Source organism: Nuphar pumila, chromosome 1, assembly GCF_984573655.1.
Source record: "Nuphar pumila chromosome 1, dmNupPumi1.hap1.1, whole genome shotgun sequence".
Taxonomy (NCBI): domain Eukaryota; kingdom Viridiplantae; phylum Streptophyta; class Magnoliopsida; order Nymphaeales; family Nymphaeaceae; genus Nuphar; species Nuphar pumila.
The window spans coordinates 29,291,639-29,314,120 of record NC_143249.1 but is presented as its reverse complement, the minus strand read 5'-3'; the positions used below and the strand labels follow the sequence as shown (position 1 = coordinate 29,314,120).

Genomic DNA, 22,482 nt, shown 5'->3' with positions numbered 1-22,482 from the left:
GATGTCCTTTCTTCACTATGATGATTGGTAGATGGATGAGAAGAGTTATCATTTTCTTTTACTTTATTATCACTATTATACGCAAATTCATCATCACTAGAAATATCATCATTCTTGGATAATAAGTCAAACAATAAAGAATAGTCCACATTTTCTTCGTGAGATTCACATTTTTCGAAACCACTAACGTTTTCCAAAAAAGTCACATTTCTAGAAACATATAATTTGTCATTTTTAATATCATAGCATCGAAACCCTTTTTGGGTTTTAGAATATCCAAGGAATGCACAAGGAATGACTTTTGGTGAAAGTTTGTCATTTTTATCCGTTAGAACAAAACATTTGCATCCAAAAATTCTCAACCTATTATAGTCGGGTTTCTTTTGGTATAATATTTCAAAAGGTGAAATTTTATTTAATTTTTTAGATGAAAGTCGATTTATGAGATAAACAGATGCAAGAGCCGCCTCAGCCCAAAATCTTATTGGAATATTTTGAGAGATAAGTAATGTTCTATTGGTTTCAATAATGTGCCTATATTTTCTTTTAGCTAACCCATTTTGTTGAGGTATTTTACGACAAGATTTTTGATGAACAATTCCATAATTTTCAAGATAACTTTTGAATTCATTTGAAAGATATTCACCTTCGGAATCGGTCTTAAGAATCTTTAGGTTTTCATTAAATTGATTTTAATCATCATGTGATATGCTTTAAATGATGCAAAAACCTCATGTTTGTGTTTCAGAAAGTATATCCAACAATATCTAGAGTAATCATCAACAAAAATAACATAATATGCAAACCCTCCTTTTGATACAACGGGTGCCGGTCCCCGTACGTCTGAATGAACAAGTTCAAAAGATTTTGTTGTAAACATAGATCTTTGTTGAAAAGGCAAACTTCTTATTTTTTCAAGGATACAATTATTACAAGTGAGAATGCTTTTGTGAAGATTTTTAACAAAATGTAAATAAGAAAGTTTTGTGACATTGGGATGCCCAAGTCTTTTGTGCCAAACATTTATATCCTTATGTTGGGCAACATTACAAAAAGAGTTCTTTGGTATTTGAAGAGAGTCCACGTAGCATAGATCTCTCTTCCTAGAGCTGATATCAAAGCTCTGATACCAAAGATTTTTGACAAAACGTAAATACGAAAGTTTGGTGACATTGGGATGCCCAAGTCTTTTGTGCCAAACATTTATATGCTTATGTTGGACAGTATTACAAAAAGAGTTCTTTGGTATTTGAAGAGAGTCCACGTAGTATAGATCTTCCTTCTTAGAGCCTTCCCCAATCAACTTCCCGGACCGACGATCCTATATCCAACATTTATTAAATGAGAATTTTATGTCACATCCATGGTCCGAGAGTTGAGAGACCGAAAGCAAATTTAAATTTAATTTTCCTATAAATCTAATTTTGGGAATAAAAAAACTTTGTTTTTCAAAGTTTTCAATTCCTTTAATTTCAAGAGAAGTGTTATCCGCAGTTGAAACAAAAGATGAAGATATATTTTTTGAATATTCGGAAAGAGAAAAATATTTGAAGACATATGAAATGAGGCACCCGAATCTAAAAGCCAAGAAGTTTTACCGGGAGGAGAGAATGTTGACATGGCTGCCCCGGAGATAGATCCCTTGAAAAGAGGTTGTAAAGCTTTCACGACTTGACTTAGAGAAAGAACTCCATTGCCGGAGGTGGATGAACAATCTTCCTTATGCAGTTGAAATGTGGTGGACATAGCCACCATCTTCTTCCATTTTGGACACACCAGTTTGATACTTTTGGGTTCTTTACAAAAATGACATATAATTTTGCTATAGTCTCTTCCTTGATATCTTTCGTTTTGACCACCATTTATCTTGCTCTTTGATTTTGATTTTTAAAATGAGGAGGTTTGTATGCTTTTGAATTGTTCCCGGTCTAGAAACGACATAAGCTCCTTCATTTTCTTCTTGGTTTGAAGGTGTTGCAAGAACACTCGGATTGGTCTTGCTTATACCCATACGAGTTTTCTCTCCACTTAATTTAGTAAGAACACCTTTAAGTGGTGGAGAAGTGAAGGAGGATAGAAGTGAAGATCGTATTTGTTCAAACTCGGGTCTAAGTCCATTCAAAAAATAAAAAAACCGATCTTCTAGTTGCTTGTGTCGAAGCTCAATGGCTTTCCCACTCCATTTTGGTCCAAGCATATAGCAGGTTCATCCCAAATAGAGGATAATTCGGCGAAATATTCTCTAATAGTCAATTCGCCTTGTTGAAGGGTCAAAGCCCTTTTTTGAAGATAATATTTGTGGGACAAATCCCTTGAAGTGTATATCCTTTTAAGGTATTCCTATACTTGAGATGCCTTCTTAAACTTCAAAATATTTGCATTGATTCGGGTTTCAACCGAAGAGAAAATCCATGAAAGGATTTTATAATTCTTCATTTCCCATTCCTCATGTTTCTTGTTGTACTCTTCAAAAGTTGCTTCTCTTTCTTTCTTTCCCATCAAGAACCTTAATCTCAACTTTTTCAATAGTGGTGATTTTAGGTTCGGGTTCGGGGATAGTGCCTTTGACATAGCTCCAAAGACCTTTCTTTTTAATATGTGCTTCCATATTTTCGGCCCAAACATGATAGATTGACCCATTGAGCTTAAAGACAAGAGAAAAGTGAGAATCTTTTTTCACCATGGAGAAGTTTATGAGAGAGAAAGAAAACTTCAAGAATAGAGACTCTTACCACAAAGGGTCTTTTAAGCTAACTTGAAGAGATGTATTGCACTTAGAAGTGGATTGCAAGAGCTCTCCACGCCAAAAAAGAAGGATTAAGAAAGTACACACTTTTCGAGGCAACCACCAGAGTATGATGAAAACATGAGCTATAATGAGACTATGTGCTCAAAGACACAATATCCTTGATGTGATACATGTGCACAACGGCACAAATGAACACTCACACAAGTGCACTAATACAAATGCACAAAAATAAAAATAGAATCTCTTATTGAACCACAAAGGAGAGCTTTACAAAAGCTTATTTTACAATGAAGGGGAAGTTCCCTATTTATAAGAGACTAAAGAGAGCCATTGGAGGGGCTCTCACATGTGAACGTTGGAGCCCCTCCAACGGTCATCTTACGGACCGTTGGAGGGGCCCAAGGTTCACATGAGGTGGGCCCCTCCATGGCTTAAAGCCAAAAGAACTAAAAAATAAAAAATTAAAGTAAAGTAAAGAAAAAAGAAAAAATTACATACATATTCAATAATAAGAATATGCGTAAAATAGAAGGAAAAGACAGATTTACCCTTATTGGGTATTAATATATATATATATATATGAGTAGATAGTTACATATATATATATATGTATATGTATCTCTCTATGAAATATATATGCATATTTATGTCTCTCTCTCTCTATATAAATATATATATGAGATACGTTTTAACACTAACCTCATTGAGGCATAAAATTGACATCCAAGTTTATAGCTGTTTGTTTAATTTCTTGTTCAATTTCTCTCGAGGATAGCAAGTCAGAAATTCTGTCTTGGCAGGGCATGCATTTCTATTTTAAACGTTTGACATGGTTAGTAGCTTCATATCAAGGTCATCACATTTTTCATCAGGCAAGAGAATCTCAATTACTAAATGAGGACAATCTCTTTATCTTGCCGATGGTCAAATGAAAAAGGTTCTTGCTTAGCATTTTCCTCTCTAGATTAGAGAGCAAAAGAAAAGGAAGAGTTTTGGAAGCAAGTGCCCTCAATGCAAGGAACAATGATGTAAACAGCATGACAACAGAATATGTTATCCGTGCTTCTCACGTAATATCAAAATGGTGTGTCCAGTCACGGTTGACTATCATCCATACACAAAGAAAATGGAAAAGAGTACTTACATGGAAACTTTTGTCACCTTCTAAGCTAAATAGGAAAAAAGAAAAATCTTTTGTTACTTTTTATTCAAAAGTCCAGCCTATATGAAATCCAAATTAGAAAACATTAGTATGAGAAAATTAGAGGACAACAAATCAATAGACGTATAAGGAAACAAATATCCATGAAACAAAGGAATAATAATGATACAACCATGAAGACGTGTCTTTCCTAGGAATGACAGGCCTAACCTTCAGAGAGCATGGGCATGTTCATATAGTCATCAATTGTTTTGTCCTTTGCCAGTTTCCCTCTGACATTACCAAAACAATGGCCTAGCGCTCAAATTTGCAGTCATCCTGCAAAGTTATCTCCTTCAGTAGTATGCTGTCCTTTGTTGAGATGGTTGGTCAGTGACAATCCTGTTGGCCTTTTGAGAAACATGTTCCTTTTGGAAACCTGGAATACTACCATGGAATGACGGGGAAGGATAAGATATCAGAATTAAGCATGGGGAATTGTTGAAAAGGAGAGGAATGACCTTTATTTTTTAAGATTACTTTGACTTATTCTTTGTGAAGTTCCATTGATGGTTGGTCTGAAGATCTAATATCGAGATCTTGATCCTTGTGTGATTCATCTAAGCGTTCTAGGAGGAACATTCAGATGATACTATGCTACACAGGTGTATTTTGTTGTTGTATCATATTGGTGGATATTAGATTATAATATTGGTTCTTCAGCTATATTTTGTTGTTTTCTTGGGCATTTTAATCATTCTATTTATATCATATTGGTGAATGGTGTAATTTGTTTCCTTTGGTATTGATATCTTGGTTCTAGTTGCTGATATTATTGGTGTCTATTATTAGTATCTTGGGTCTTACATTTCCCTTAGAGCATGTTACATTGATCCATCCTATGCATTTCTTTTCCTTCCTTTTTCTCTATCTTTAAATTGATTTTTCTCATATATATCCGATCCTCTAAAAGTCCACTTGGTCATTGCATGTTGTTGGCTGAACCTCCTTTTGTTTCCCTATGCATGGTGTTACTTCGTCGACACCATTTTTTTTGTTTTTTTGAATTCATGAACCATGTCTTAAACCTTTTGCACCTATTGCAGATCAGGTTCTGCCAATGCCATTATTGGAGCCAATAAGTTAGATGGTTCTACTCAACCAAGTGGATTAAATGTTCGCCCTATACCAAGGACAGACTCGGACAATATTTCCCAAGACAGAAGGGATCGAATTGTTGGACCAGATAAAGAGAAGGTCACAGTGAAGGGGATCACCAAGTATGCAAAATGTGTTAAGTTGATCCAGTTCTTTCTGACACTGTGGATTTCATCTTGTTATTTTGTCTTTAATATTTTTTTAGACTTTCATTTTACATGCATCTTTAACCCTTTTTGAGTACGTGCAGGCAAAATGTCCGTGAGGGAAATCAGGCAGGAAGTCCTACTCCAGGTGCAAAAATAAAGGCCTCCAGGGCACCACGCACTGGAGCTGGTGCAGTATTTAATTCATCAGTTAATTTTTCACGGGTGGCTGGGGCTCTTGAGGGATGGGACCAGTCTTCAAGCTTGAACAAGGCCCAGGGAACAAGCGGAATTAACAGTAATCGGAAACGTCCTCTGTCTACTCGGTCATCTTCCCCGCCTGTTGCTCAGTGGGTTGGTCAACGACCCCAAAAGATTTCACGTGTTGCTAGAAGAACAAATTTAGTTCCTCCTGTCCCAAACAGAGATGAAGCACAGCTACTTTCTGATGGGTTCACGAGCTCTGATACAGGGACTAGATTGGTTTCTGGAGAGGCTAATGGGTCTGGACCTTTAAGGCGTATTGCTAATGCTTCTCAACAATTTAAACTGAAAGTTGAAAATGTTCCATCTCCAGCTGGATTCTCAGAGAGTGAAGACTCAGGAGCTGTTGACAAATCTAAAGATAAGGGGAAAATTAGTGGTGAAGCCGAAGATAAGGCTGTTAATTCAGTTCAAAAGACTACTAATTTTGCAGCACCCTCAAAGAAGAACAAGGTTCCTACAAAAGAAGAATTTGGAGATGGAGTGCGGAGACAAGGACGGACTGGTAGAGGTTCTGCTTCATCTAGAAGTTGCTTGCCTCTTTCTAGAGAAAAAATGGATATTGCATCTATCCCAAAGCATAGAAAACCTGTCTCAGATAAGATTGAAAGGTGTTCCTTTTTTTATGTTTAGACTGGATTATGCAGCCATGTCGTTTAAAAATCTTGCTATTGACTGCTTTGGTTTGACTATAGTTTGTTATATATGCTGGTTTCAGTAAGTCTGGTCGCCCACCTACTAAAAAGTTCTCAGATCGCAAGACATCTACTCGTATTGGACATGCCTTGAATGCTACTCCAGATTTTACTGGTAAACTGCAATTCTTTTGCAATAAGTTCGTAGCATTGTTATTGAACTTTTTAGTGTTTTTTGCTGCCTTTTTATTCTGATACTGAGAGTTTGTTATCTTCCACAGTTCCTTCAGGTGAAGCAGATGATGATCGTGAAGAACTTATAGCTGCTATTAGTTTTGCTCGGAAAGCCAGCTGTATGCATATGTTTTTAGTTGATTAGTTTTCTATGCTGAAATATATTAATGAAAATTTCATTATTTATCTTGTTATTGATGTAGGCAGTAATTTTAATTACTTGTGCAGATCATGCTTGTTCAAGCTCTTTTTGGCAGAAAATGGAGCCTATTTTTGCTTTTATTACACCAGATGATGTAACCTGCTTAAAGGAACAGGTAATTAGCTGTATATATAGATGGATCTGTGTGTGTGTGTTTGCGTGCATGCATAGACATTAGTATTATGTTCATACATCGATTTCAAAAAATCCCTTAAAATTTGCGGCATAATAAAAAGCAGACTTGACTTTTTTATTTCTGAATAGTAAAAAATGCACCTAAATATTCCTTAGTTAACCAAAACTAATATCAAGTTAACCCATGTCACCATTAAAACATCTTTTATTAAAAAAAGTCTCTCTCTCTCTCTCTCTGTATGCATGTGCGTGTGCGTGCATTTTGTGCATGTGTGTGTATGTCTCGTGCATGTCTGCGTGCATATAGGAGTTTGAATCCATAACTCCTTTTCAACCTAGTCAGCAATTCATATCTGTAACCTCGACCACCACCTACTATTTAATCAAGGTGTGGCATGAGTCTACAAAAGAAATTGGTTTTTGACATGAATTTACAAAAGAAATTCATTTTCTTTTAAATTCACTTTGAGGGAAAAGTGATAATTCTAGCATATAAGCACTGTTTAATATAAAGGGTCCTTTTTTTCAGTTAACCATGAAAGAATTTAGTCCCCTTTTGAAAAAGACAGTTTTAGTTGCTTATTTTTGCTGAGTTTTTACTGAAATTGAAGCAAGAGAGGCTTGCAGAGGAGCTGGAGAATAGTTTGTACCCCCAATCTGGTTTTCATCAGAGTAGGAAGGTATCTGATGTTTGCTTTACTCCTGTTACTAATGTTAATGAAACTGATTGGAGATTCCAAACATTAACTTAAGCATCAAATGGAAAAAGATAATCTTAAATCTCTACAGCCTTTCTGGGCCCACTATGATTTCTCTGCAGTTCAGTGATGTATTTAGGGTGTGTTTGCAATGCCAGATAATTTCTTCCCTAGGGAGAAACTTATCAGAGATAAACAGTCTCTGGGGTTACCCAGCGACTTTTTGTCTCCACTTTTGGGGAGTACAACTCCCCAAAAAGTGGTAAGTTGCAGGACAATTTTATTGTGTATGTGTTTATCAATTCTTTCCCTTTGTCACTTTTTGCTTCTTTTGTGACGATGATTGCACAATCCTTTTACTTGCTTGTTGTGATCAAGTTTTTTTCTTTTCCAGGTTCAATCTGTTTGTGAAACATTTGCATCATCCCCTGACCTTGTGTTTGAAGAGAAACAACCAGTTCAGTCAAGCGAAGTGGGGCTGAATGAGTCAGGCAAGACTGGAAGTTCTGTTGATGAATCACAGGATGCAGATACTGGGAAATTAGGAAATGACAGGTGGCTTGAGAAGATTGTACCTCTTTCACAGAGGCTTCTTGCAGCCCTGATTGTGGAAGATGAGGTTGGCGAACTTAATTGCATTGGTGGAATAGAAAGAGATGTTTATCAATATACAAGTGATGATTCTCCTTGTGGTCCTTATAGCCATATTGGTAGTGAATCCAAAGATATGGACAGGAATGGGTTTGAAATTGAATCAGAGGGGGAGCTTAGGAACCATAATTATCATTCCCTTGACAACTTCTCATATGATGGAAGTACTATGTCAAATGGTTTTAGAAGCCCGAAAACTGGGAACTTAACAGATAAGGAGGAACTTGTGTTGGAGGATGGTGTCATGTGGCACTCAAATACTAGCGAGCATCATAGAGTTAATGGATCACAGCAGATTCAGTCAGTCTTTTCTGGCATCACTTCAGTTGATTGTTGTTATCAGCAAATGTCACTGGATGACAGGATACTGTTGGAGCTTCAGAGTATTGGATTATTCCCAGAAGTGGTGGTAGGTGCCACTCTTAGCACTTGTTTGCCCTTGTGTTATTGAAGGTGCATAAATTTGTGCTCATAATAACTTGTCAGTGTTGTCACAGTTGTAACATAAATCTTCTCTGACATCAGTAAAGATCCAAACATGTTGTATATGGGTTGCATCAGGATTGACCTGATACTGGATCTATTTTCTGGAGTGTGTCTGGTTCTGGATCACACAATGGTCTGGATCTGGTTGAGACACAAGCCTTGTTTAGTGAATCAACCTGGATCACACGATATATGCCTATTTGATTCCGATATGGATCCAAATAGACCTGAGTATTTGTTCTGGATCCAACCCATATTTGGATGCATACTATCTAAATTGGACAGTATGAGTTGGATCTAGTTCAGCCCTGGGTCAGAACTCTGACCCGTTTGCATCCCTACACTTCAATTAAGTTTCTTGCATCAAGCAAATGTTTTTATAAATTTTCTTTGTCATTGTCATTATTGTTATTGTTGTGGAACCTTAGGGTGTGCTTCCAGATGTTCTTTCTTGACAAGCTTTAGATGTATTTCTGCAAGTGACTTTTTAATGTTTAGAGATGTGATCATGAGTCTGATGAATGTTATACAGCTTTCCCATTTAATAGTTAACTCATTGGAAGGTGTAGAAAATTATCGATAAATCTTTTGCAGTTTATTGACAACAATAACAATATTAGCAACAGTCTCTCTCTCTCTCTCCCCCAAAAGACAAAAATCCCAGCAACAGTAGTAATTAGTCTGCATATCTGTTATTGTACTAATGAAAGTCATGCTTTTCTTCTTATCATATATCTTGTCATGCATCTTCTCTTTATGTTGCCAGTTTCTTTTTGCAATCAATTTGACTAGCATTTATCTTCAGAAACCAGAAAACTGCACTTATAGTTGTGAAGGATGGTCCAGGCAGATGTCTTTACATCTTCACTTATCGTTCTCATTGTCCAGTTCTTTTCCTTTGTTTTCAGCTTGATCTGGCACAAGGAGAAGATGATGAGATTAACAGAGATATCTCCAATCTTAAGGAGGGTTTGTTTCAACAGGTTAGTTCTACTAAAATTTCTGTTGGCTGTGTACTTGGTTTGGCAATATTAGAGACTGTTGTTCTGGTTTTCATTCATTCTGATATTTTTCTCTCGGGGTGGTTTGCTGCATGATCGTCATTTAGCAGTCTTGACTAAGAAAAGAAGTTTTTGCAATGTACTCCACCTCAGTTAAAAAAAGGGGTTTTTGTTCAGCTGCGAACCTAAAAGGATAGCTTCATATGCTTTGCCTGCTATGGATGAAGCTATTCTTACGTTCTATTTGAATTGCAGTATATGGAAGACAGCTATTCCTGATCAACTTTTTGATTAATAAATAGTTTGTTCATATTTCTCCCTTGGTAGGTGAAGAAAAAGAAAAATCAGCTATGCAAGTTGGAGAAGGCTGTTCTTAGAGAACGCGAGCTTCAAGAAAGGTGAGATGTGTGTATATCTGACTGGGGATTTTGTTGAACAATGTCTTTCAGCATTCATTAAGTTTTATTGGCAGGGCCCTTGAACGTCTGGCACTGAATAAACTTGTGGAAGTAGCATACAAAAAGCATATGGTGATTTTTCCTCTCCTTTTGTTATTTGCAGTCTTTTGATAGTTCTTACATTAATTACTAGGCTTTTCTAATCCAAATTTAGCATGACTTTGTATTGTTTGTTTAGTACTGAACTTCTGAACTTTTCTTTTCATCACATTAATAAAATTTTATTGTCTGTTTGGGTAAGTTGTACTTCATTGCCTATTACTTAAAGGCTATGCATGAGTTGGTATCATGATGTGCTTTTAGTAATAAGTCTTTCGTTGTTTACTGTCAATAACTATTAGCAGAAACATTTCAACAACGAAGCATGTAAAAGTATTCTCCAGAGGGCAATGTAGATGGTTGGGTTGATTCCTTTTTTATGCTGTCACCTCATGAGAATTAGTGAACACTTTTGGCTTTACTGAAAAACATAAAGGATAAGGTACTCTTTCAAGCACCTGAAGTCCACACAGTCCACCACCCTTTGGGGCTTCTTGCCCCTGCAGGTCCTGAAATTGGTGGGATGGGGGGCGGGGTGGGGGGGGGGGGAGGGGAACTATCAGTACTCTCTTTGTATCCATTTCTAATGTTCTCATAACTGGAAAAGTTTGGCACTCCCACCTATTCCCTAATGCTTTAGCTTAGGTTGGCCAAACTTTTTATCTTTTATGCAAGATTTAGGCTTTGGCTGGGTGGCAGCCAGTTTAGACTATACAAGCCTAAAGCCTTACAAGCCATTCATCTTGCAATGCTTCAGCATCTGCCATAGTTGGAATTGTTAATATATATATATATATATATATATATATATATATATATATATATATATATATATATATATAAACTGTTTTGTAATAGCTAATTCCTATTAGGGGCATTTTTGTCTTTTCACATATGTAATAAATAACTGTTTTAGAAAACAGTTATTTTTTTTATTTTATATTTTGTAAATCACATAATCCATTGGGGGCTCTATGGTCAATTGACCATAGAGACGTTGCCCCAATATCTCTATGTTAGTGCCCCCAATGGCCTCTCTTTCTTCCCTTTTGAAGTGTATAAATAGGGGTGTTTCCCCCTTATTCCTTCAATGCTTTTTGCTAAAGCATTTGCTCAATAAAGTGAATATATTTTTTATCCTCTTATGTTGCCCTTTGTTGGCTATTGTATTGTCCCTTAGTGGACTTGTGCTTGTGCACATTGTGCTTGTGATCTTGTAAACCCTTAGTGGCATTGGTTCAATATTTTCCACTATTTCATTACAGGAAATCCTCAGAAATACTTGATGCTAAAGGAACATCATTAGTAGAAACAACAGAAGAAGCATAAGTGCTATTTACTCATGGGGAAAGGGATTTTAACTAAGGAGAGGTGGGGTTATGTTTTGGAAATGAGAACTGAGGTTGGAGCTCATTAGAAGTATTTGATACTAAGAAGATCATCGGTAAAAATAGCAGCACAAGTAGAAACACTATTTACTTATGGAGAAAGGATTTATTGTAACGTCTCCAACTCATCCCTATTGAAAAGTGATTTTTTTTTAAACAATTGTGGAAACCATACCCAAAGATCCGGGGCCTTACAAGCATAACACAATCCAAACCACAAGGAATCTTACATTAACCATCAACCATCAACCAAACTAAAATAACTTTATTCATCAATAATTCAAGTTTAAGAACATTAATCAAATAAATATCAATAAAAATAGAGCCACACTGTCTCAAAGCAAAATGTCAAAGCCGTCACGCAGGTCTCGTAGACTCCCTATGGCGGTCGATCTCATCACTAGGCTTCAGAGGCTGTGAAAAATATAGAGAGCATAGGGTCAGAATCACAGATCCAGCGTACGAATTCCTCTAACAATTCAAATGGGCAATAAAAACATAAATCAAATTCTTGTGACATTTTTAGAGGAATATAACTACAACAATTTCATAATTCAAATAACCATTCATGCAATTAAGAATAATTATCATGCAACAATCAATATATCACATGTAAGAGAAGAGGTAACAATGCATGACTAATGCAAAACAGTTAATATGCATGATATCAATGCACATGCATGAGTAACTTATTAACTTAATATCAGATTTTTCTCGTGTATGCATGTTCCTATTAAATGCATACAATTTTAGTTTTACTTTTCATTAAAACCCGCAGATACTCAAAACGGCCACAACAAATTCTCAAAGTTCAAGTTTGGTTCATAGTTGTAACTTAACACACAATTTATTTTTTATTACTAAGTTTCACGCTTCACCCTTGACCTATATCAGGAATTAACATCATCTATCGGAACATTAAAAATCAACATCTAATGTCGGGACACCAGGAAAATCAACATCCACTGATGCCACTTTCTTGGTATACCAATAACACCCCCCCCAAGCAAAGTGACAAAATCTCTTTAAAACCGTGACCGAGAGTTGAACCACCATATTTGGTTCAGGGGTACAATGGAGTTTTAGTATCCTCACGGTTTCCCAAAACCACCATCTAGGATTCCCACCAGTATTATTAAAAACGCTCCTTAAGGCGCAAAAAGTGTGTCTTGCCTCAAGGCGAAGGGCTTTATGCCTTAAGGTGCATGTACAAAGCGCAATAGCCCCGAGGCATGTGCCTCATACGCCTTGAGGCGCACGCCTCAAGCCGAGGCGTATATGCCTTGAATTTTTTAGTCAAATGAGGGTCAAAGCCCTTATTTGACCAAAAATTAGGGTTTTTTTACGTAGTTTTAACTAAGCTGCTAGTAAAAAAGGCATTTACTACAAGGCAAGGACAGATACAAGAGAGAAAGAAAAGAAAGAATTTATACAAAGCAAGCACGACAACCCGAGCGGAACTCGCGTCGGGGGGGGGGGGAGCTTTCGGACTCCCCTTACTGCAAGGGCAAAAACATTGAATCAGGCTCCACAACTCATCAGTTGGATCTATGTTAAAATAAGTGGGTCCAAACCTGAATCCGACTAAGTAATGTAGATATCAGATCAAGATTCGGGTTTAACTGGATTTTTATAAGAAAAACTATACCCAGATCTGATAAAAATTACATAAACTAGACCCAGTCCATACCTGACAAAATAATATTTTTAATTATTTTACATTGAAAATTTGAGAATCTTAACCGAAACTCCGATCAAACCTGGTTTGGTATAAAATTTTATAAACCATACCTAACCCATATAATAATCGGACCTCATGGGTCCAACCTGAATAATTAATCAGAATCCCTTCTTTGCAACCAAACCCTGGCCCTATAAGATCCAATATGTGTCAGGATCGGGTCATACCCAATCCATTGACACCCTTAGTAACAGGTTCAACAATTTGCAGTCTAATAGACACTCAAAGAAACCACGTTAATGAAGTCATTGCGATTAGTTGCTTCGTTTCATAGAAAATTAATATCACCGTGTCAACTTGTTCAATGTATTCAATTTAGTAGCAACAATAATCTCTTCTAGAATGTGATGTTAAACCCTTTTAGTGGCAAAATCAAGTCATGCAATTACACAACCCTATATATATATATATTAACATTTGGTTGTTAATGCTAAAATGCATTTTCTAATTATGACATGACATTGTTAATGCTAATATGCATTTCGTTGTTAATGTTACAACAACAACAACAACAACAACAACAACAACAACAACAACAACGCCTTCATCCCAAACAATTGGGTTGGCAATATGAACCAAAAAGAAAATCATTTTGGGTCCTCCACATGAATCCTTCTCCTCCAATCATTTCTATCCAATGTCATGTCCTCGGTGAGGTTCAAAGCATTCATATCCTTTCTTATCATCTCCATCCAAGTCTTCTTAGGCCTACCCCGACCTCTTTTAGCTAATAGATTTTCCCATTTCTCCATCCTTCTAACCGGAGCATCATTAGGCCTTCGCCGAATATGCCCAAACCATCGTAAACGATTCTCACTCATCTTATTTTCAATGGATGCAACACCTACCTTCTTACGTATTTCCTCGTTTCGAATCTTATCTTTTAGTGTATTTCCACACATCCATCGAAGCATACACATCTCAGTTACACTCATTTTTTGCAAATGATGTCTCTTGGCAGCCCAACAATCCTATGATTTCGTTGTTAATGTTAATTTTTTATTTAATGAATGCTCATGTTTTATTTCTTAGATACTCACATAGATCAAGTTGTTGCATTAATGTTATTTTTACATGTTAATCTCATATTTTTCAGTATTTATTTGAGATTTTTTATTTCTTGTTGGTTGTTGCTTCATCAATAAAGATTTTTTTATTTATTTATAATTTTAGATATTTTTTATAGTTTTTTTAAGTTAAAAAAAACTTTAAGGCTTATGCTTTACGCCTCGAGGTTTACGCCTCGCCTCAGATTTTGGTGGAGCGTCTCGCTACGCCTCGACGCTTTTCACAACACTGATTCCCACACTGTGGAAGGGATATCCAGGAAGAAACATTAATTACACTATTTTGTCTCTTTTATCTTTTTATTATAAGATTTTTTTTTACATAATATTCGTTTTGCAAATCAACATACAAAACACAAGGGACCTTGGCCTGTTACAATATTTAACAATGTAATTAATTTAGAAAACCAATAAATTTTATGGATTTTGCAATGCATTCAACAAAGCTTAGCGCAACACCTGCTTGCGGCCCATATGGCCTACAATGGTTCACATTAAACCACTGCTGCATCTTATGCAAAAACCACAATGTGTATGCAACTTATGCAATCATTCAACATGCTCACAAATGCCCATTATTGCACACATAATAAGAATGTATAACAATTTCATATGCATATGAACACACGCTTGGAACACACATCTTGTTCTCATATTTTGTCTTATGCATTTCATTCAAGCATGCATTGATTATTGACAATACAACAATAAGCAACTTCAACAATTTGAGTGTTCATAATATGCACATCTCTGCCATTATTGTATTAACACTCATGCTAATTTCTGCATACGTATGATGACCCTTTTTCAACACTAGAGCACATACTCTTAGTGAAATTTCAGTGCTCATTAACAGCCACATAGTATGCACGGTAGTCATTAACATGTAAAAATCTGTACATTGAGTGTGGGATATGCATACATATATATAGTTGTTCTTTTCATCATTTGTTTTTTGAAACTATACCAGTTTGTGAATCTACCCAGCCGACTACAGTCGGTTGAGCTCAGCAGTTTGAGAAACTGCACGGTCGGCTGGGTTTAACAATTTATAAATCTGCCTAGCCGACTGCTGGGCTTAACAAAAGCCCTTTTTTATTTTTTATCATGCTACTGATGATTTAAAAGGTTTTGGCAGAACTTAGCAGAGTAAAAAAAAATAAATTCGATATGCTTAGTTGGAGTTCTGTTTCAATGTCTTACAATCAGCACAAAAAAATGGTTTTTTTTTGAAATCCACGCTGATATGGATGAATCGGCCTGACAGGCCTGCCGGTTGCGGGTTTTGGTTAACCCTGGCTGAACCTCACTCACTATTATATATATATGGCTGTCATGAACAACATAGGGGGGATCTAACGTTGGATCCTCATACACCCATCATTATGCAGATCTGGACCAGATCTGCACGTCCGTGAGGCTCGTTAGATCTGTCCACCCTTGCAGTGGACAGATCTGTCCAGATCTGACCGTACACATGATGGGACAGATCTGTCCACCTTTACAATGGTCAGATCTGTCCGTACACATGATAGTACAGATCTGTCCTTGTGAACGTCTCATATATATATATAAATATATATCCAAAAAAATGTGTATAAAAAATATATACATATATGTATGTATATATATACACAACCCATATTTCGTTATGAATATATATACCTAATACAATCGGATTTCTCCTTTTTTTTCATACCACCCAAAAACATTACGTGAACTTATTTATGCTATTTCTTCCTATTCAAATCGAGAGAGAGACCCGTACCTTTTTTTTGAAGTTCGAAAATGACCGGAAAACCACAGATAACCGGAGAGAAAGAAGGCTTTTCCTCCTTTTTTTCCTCTTCCATGTTTTCTCTTCTCTCTTTATCTCTCTTTCTTCTTTTTTTTTGTAGTTTATATACTAAAGAGGGCCTCTAGAGGGTGACGCCCCCCTCTAGGGTTTCTCATACGAGGGCTGGAGATAGAATTTCCATATGGAATTCTTCTATCTCCAACCTACTTTCCTAATTTTTTTTCTTTTGTTGTCTTTTCCAACTTTTTCCTCTTTCAAATACTTGCCTCTTTTCTTTTTTTTTATTATAGTAACTACATGACTCTTCTAGAGAGCCCTAATTACTTTTTAACTACCTTATCTGCAATTTTCAGAGGGTACCTTATCCCTCTGAGAGTCTTTTTAACCTTACATTTTCTTAATTTAAACCTATATTTTAAATTTAAAGCTTTAATTTCATTGGACTTGGATTTTGGATCGAGATCTAGATCTAAGATCTAAATTCATATTCAAATCCATATAGATCTTGAACTGGACCAGATCCTAATTAATATAGGTCTTGGACTGAGTCCAGATCCATATTAACTTGGACCATACGGATTGGATCCGGTCCGATCCAACCTAGACCCGGTCCCATCGAGACAGGTCTTTTTTTGAAAAAATGCGATTTTCGGGCCAACTGTACCCCGAATTTAGAAAAACAAATATCGTTGAACTCAGAATTTCGAGGCGCATCTAATGATATATAACTCGAATTTTGCCTAAATTAAACCCGAATTTCACTTGATTTTAAAGGTAAAAAATAAAAGTTTTTATCACATTTCAGTTGGCTCATTTAGGTTTTGTCTATGAGACCTGGGCCAAGCCCAGACTCAAATATCATTACCTGACATCGGGTATTTTACCGATGTCTCTACCACACTTAGCCAAATTTTCAGAAATCCAGAATTTCATACAGTGTAAAAACACACGATATTACATTTATAACTCTGGAGATGTGGTGGTGTGTTTTGGAAACTAAATCTCCTGTCTTTATACACTACTATGGAGCGTTGACCTGGAAAGCTTTTTTCTGTTTCAAATTTTGGTATCTTTGGTTTAGAAAGTTATTGATAGTTTTAACCTTTTCTGTTCTTGGTTGCCAGGTCAATAATATTTTATCCTGTAGCATGTCAGATGTATTCTAACATGTTTCTATTAGCTCAGTTCATCGTTTAGTTGGATAGCATTGTTAAATTATGTATATATAAATATATATATATATATACATTAGTATATATATAAGTATATATACGTATATATGTATATATACATAATTATATAGTTTTTTCCTGTTTTGTATAAACCAAAAACCCAATAGGGGTGTTTTGGTAATTCCAAATGTACCTTTTTCTTTTTTGCCTTTTTCTCTTTTTCCCCTTTTTCTTTTTCCTTTTTATTTTTGTCTTTTTGCTTTTTGGAATCATAAAGGGGCCCCACCCATCTAGTCGTTGGGGCCCCAACAGTCATATTTATGACTGTTGGGGCTCCCAACGACTAGAAGGGAGCCCCCTTTATGGGTCCTCTTTAGTGCTTCCCTCCTCTATATAAAGAGGAGGTTCCCCCTTGTAAAGGTATGGGTTTTTATACCCTTCTCTTCCTTTCTTCAATAAATCCAACTTATGACTTTAAGTCATTTTCTATATTTGTGAGTTTTGTGTGTGCACATTTGATGTTTGTGTTCTTGGCTCTTGTAGTCACTCTTAAGGAGTGCCTTTTTGCCCTATTGGTGCTTCCGCCTCTTTTCATTACATGGTATCAGAGCTCGGTTGGTGATTGGGCTTTTCTTTTGTCATCTTGGAAAGCGTGCCTCTCAAAGTTTTGAAGAAAGGAAGTATATTTTGTGCCGATGGAACGTGACTCTAAAGTGAAGCTCTCTTTCAAGCTAAATGGGTCCAACTATCTCATGTGGGCCTCCGCTATGAAAAATCATCTAAGAGGTAATGAACTTTGGGGTTTTGTTATGGGGACTACTCCCGAACCCTCTCTTGTTCTTACCAAAATTGAAAATGAAGTTGAAAAGGCTTTAGATGGCGATGAGCGCATCAAAGCCATTAATGAACATCAATCGAAAATCGAGGATTGGGAAAGTAACCATGCCAAAATTTTGGCATGGTTTATGAACAATGTAGATCTTAAAAATTGTGCCAATATTGCCAAGTTTAGAAGAGCCAATGAGGCTTGGTTTTTCCTTAAGGGTATGTATACCCAAAAGGATCTTGCTCGGCAATTCTTTTGTCAAGAAAAAATTCGTTCCACCAAACAAATGGATATGAGTGTCCGGGACTATTTTAGCTCTCTAACCCCTCTTTGGGATGAGCTTGCCCTTCTTGAGCCCAAATGAGTTGCTCCACAAGACATTGAACTAAGAAGGAAACAAATTGAAAATGAGCACTTTTTTCAATTCTTTCATGGGCTTCGCCCGGAATTTGAACAAGTGAGGGCATCTCTTCTCCATAGAAGCAAAGCCCTACCTATTGAAGATGCTCTTGCCGAGGTATGTCAAGAAGAAACTCGACTTGGCTTGAGCATTAGGAATGATGAAGTTTTGGCCGTTAATAGGCCCGGATCAAATGTTAAAGCATATAGACCTCCCCACTTTAACAAAAATATCAATGGGCCTAGAAAGGGAATCATATGCCACTATTGTAATGAACCGGGGCACATTAGACCGGTTTGTCCAAAGCTTAAAGGAAAGGTTGCCGCGGTTGTAGAAAATTATCCAAAGAAGGAAGAAAGTACCAAAGAAGGAGATATCAAAGAAACTCTTCATCATATCTCCGAAGTTCTCCAACACCTTCTCAAGTCTTCTCCTTCAACATCCGGAGCTGCCATCGCCTACTCTTCATCACCTCCAGGTATGTGGATACTAGACTCTGGTGCTTCTTTCCATATGACATCTCATAAAACCTCCCTTTCCAATGTTTTTTCTGAACCCATGTCCTCCTATGTTTCAACGGTCGATGGAACGTCATTAAAAATTGAAAGTATTGGAACACTTGACTTAAAAAATTCTCAAAACTTTTTTGTTCCTAAAGTAAGAGTTGTTCCAAAACTTAATTTAAATCTTTTTTCCGTTTCCCAAATCACCGACCATGGATGCCAAGTCTCTTTCTCACCTAAAGATTGCATCGTGCAGGATCTCCAGTCAGAGAAGCTGATTGGGCAAGGCCATAGAAGGGGTGATCTCTATTTTATGGACTTTTTGACGCTTCCATCTAAGTCATCTTGCAATCTTGTTAAAGACAAAAGTATTGGAATTTGGCATGAGAGACTTGGTCATCCAAATTTTGTAAAAATGTTTCTTTTCCCTTTTTTGAACAATACTTGTAAAGACAATCACATGACTTGTAAAGATTGCATTTTTGGGAAATCTAAAACTACTCCGTTTCCTCAAAGAAGTTATTTTGCCACTCGGCCATTTGAACTTGTTCATTCCGATGTGTGGGGACCTTCCCCAATTTTATCTAAATGAGGTTTTTCGTATTATGTGGTCTTTATTGATGACTTCACTAGATTTACGTGGATATACTTCTTAAGTCGCAAATCTGAAGTCTTCTCGTTCTTTAAAGAATTTCATGCAATGGTTAAAAATCATTTTTTGGGAAATCTATCTATTCTTAGGTCCGATTTGGGAGGTGAATATATGTCTAATGATTTTCAAAATTACTTAAAAGAAAATGGAATTTGTCATCAACGTTCTTGTCCAAACACTCCGCAACAAAATAGCCTTGCGGAAAGAAAGCATAGGCACATAATAGAAACTACAAGAACATTATTGATTTCAAAAAATATCCCAAAATCCTTTTGGGCCGAAGCGGTTCTAACTTCAACATATCTCATCAATAGAATCCCTTCATCCTCTTTGAAAAATCTTTCTCCATTTGAAAAACTTTACAATATGTCTCCCGATTATAAAAGATTAAGAATTTTTGGATGTAAATGCTTTGTTTTAACTCGCAAAAATGATAAACTTTCTCCTAGGGCTATTGAATGTATTTTTTTGGGATATGGCGAAAAACAAAAAGGATATCGATGTTTTGACATACTTAATAATAAACTTTATATCTCAAAAGATGTCACATTCCTCGAAGAAGAAAATGGTTTTTCGCATCAACCAAATGAAAATATTGACTATTCCTTTTTATTTGACTTGTTACCTCAAGAAAACATCATAGATGATCATATTGATCTTAATGAACCTCTTAATGAAGATCTTGTTGAACATCCAAATAATGATCAAAACTTATAAGAAAATGCTTCAAGACAAATACAAGTCTACTCTAGAAGGAATGAAAGAAATCCTCCATGTGCCCTTGAAAGATTTTCTCAAAATGAGTCGATAGAAGCAACCTCTCAAAGAAGATCAAATCGCATTCCTAAGATTCCAAATAGATTTGTTTCTTATGACTCTTTTTCCCCTAATTATCGAGCATGTCTTCTTGCTCTTCACTCCTTTCATGAACCATCTCATTACAATGATGCTAAACAATATGATCATTGGAATGAAGCTATGGAGCTTGAACTTAATGCCCTTAAAAAGGCACAAACTTGGGAAATCATTGATCCTCCCAATGGCAAGAAACCCATTGGATGTAGATGGGTGTTTAAAGTAAAAACTAAGAGTGATGGTTCATTAGAAAGATATAAGGCTAGGTTGGTAGCCAAAGGTTATGCCCAAGAGTATGGGGTAGACTATGATGAAACTTTTGCCCTAGTTGCTCGAATGATTAGTGTTCGAGCCCTTATTGCTATAACTTTTGTTAAAAAATGACCCATCTTTCAACTTTATGTTAAAAATGTTTTCTTGAATGGTAATTTAAATGAAGAAGTTTATATGGAACCACCTCCAGGTATGAATTTAAATGGAAAAGTTTTAAAATTAAAAAAGGCTTTATATGGACTTAAGCAAGCTCCTAAAGCTTGGTATAACAGGTTTAGTAATGTATTAATCAATTTAGGTTTTTCTTCTTGTTATACTGACACTGCTCTTTTTGTCAAAAGGACAAGTGACTCCATTATTATGCTTCTGCTGTATGTTGATGATATGATCATCACTGGGAATGACAAAAAGGGAGTAAATGATGTTAAGTCTATATTAAAAGATACTTTTGATATGTCTGACCTTGGTTATTTGAGATATTTTTTAGGAATTGAAGTGGCTTATTCTGCGCGTGGGTACATCTTATCTCAAATGAAGTTAGCTGCAGAAATTTGTACCAAATCAGGAATATCTGATGAAAAGAAAGTGGAGACTCCTGAAGTTATCAATGCGAAACTAAGACTTGAAGATGGTGTTCTTCTTGAAGATCCAACCCCCTACCGTCAATTAATTGGATCCCTCACCTATCTATCCATCACACGTCCAGACATAGCTCATGTGGTTCATGCAGCGAGCCAATTTCAGCACGCTCCTACTACGGTTCATATGGCGGCCGTAATGAGAATTGTGTGATATATCAAAAATACCTTCTCCAAGGGACTCTTCTTATCCTCTTCCTCATCTCTTGAATTGACTGCTTTTACTGATGCTGACTGGGGAGGAAATCCCAATGATCAGATTTCAATTACGGGTCTTTGCATTTTTTTAGGTGAATCTCTCATCTCGTGGAGATGCAAGAAGCAGCAGAAGGTCTCCTTATCATCTACTGAAGCTGAATATCGGGCTATGGCGATGACAACTATGGAGATTGTGTGGCTCAGAAGTCTTCTTGGTGACATGGGCGTTCCCATTTCCACTCCCACCAAGTTCTGTTGTGATAACAAGAGTGCGATATACATTGTCAGCAATCACACCTTTCATGAGCGGACCAAGCATATCGAAATGGATTGCCATTATGTTCGAGACGAATATCTCAAAGGGACCATCACATTGCCATATGTCACTTCAGAGTATCAACTAACTGACTTCTTCACCAAGGCGCTCCCAACTCCACGATTCATGTTTCTTCTTGACAAACTTTCGGTCTTTTCTCCGTAAAGTTTGAGGGGGCATGTTAAATTATGTATATATAAATATATATATACATATACTTATATATATATATATACATTAGTATATATATATAAGTATATATACGTATATATGTATATATACATAATTATATAGTTTTTTCCTGTTTTGTATAAACCAAAAACCCGATAGGGGTGTTTTGGTAATTCCAAATGTACCTTTTTCTTTTTTGCCTTTTTCTCTTTTTCCCCTTTTTCTTTTTCCTTTTTATTTTTGTCTTTTTGCTTTTTGGAATCATAAAGGGGCCCCACCCATCTAGTCGTTGGGGCCCCAACAGTCATATTTATGACCGTTGGGGCTCCCAACGACTAGAAGGGAGCCCCCTTTATGGGTCCTCTTTAGTGCTTCCCTCCTCTATATAAAGAGGAGGTTCCCCCTTGTAAAGGTATGGGTTTTTATACCCTTCTCTTCCTTTCTTCAATAAATCCAACTTATGACTTTAAGTCATTTTCTATATTTG

The 22,482-nt window shown here is 36.4% G+C and overlaps 1 protein-coding gene across 2 annotated transcripts in view; it reads left to right on the top strand.

The window, feature by feature from the left end:
* The window catches only part of LOC149848533 (uncharacterized), a 43,355-nt gene that overhangs the window by 19,392 nt on the left and 1,481 nt on the right, over positions 1–22,482 (top strand). For both annotated transcript variants that reach the window (XM_089995956.1, XM_089995946.1), the window contains 9 exons: positions 4,997–5,170; positions 5,299–6,069; positions 6,177–6,268; positions 6,375–6,446; positions 6,556–6,644; positions 7,757–8,422; positions 9,408–9,482; positions 9,828–9,898; positions 9,973–10,030. In XM_089995956.1, the coding sequence (XP_089852082.1) occupies positions 4,997–5,170; positions 5,299–6,069; positions 6,177–6,268; positions 6,375–6,446; positions 6,556–6,644; positions 7,757–8,422; positions 9,408–9,482; positions 9,828–9,898; positions 9,973–10,030 (2,068 nt within the window). The remainder of the gene's footprint in view (positions 1–4,996; positions 5,171–5,298; positions 6,070–6,176; positions 6,269–6,374; positions 6,447–6,555; positions 6,645–7,756; positions 8,423–9,407; positions 9,483–9,827; positions 9,899–9,972; positions 10,031–22,482) is intronic.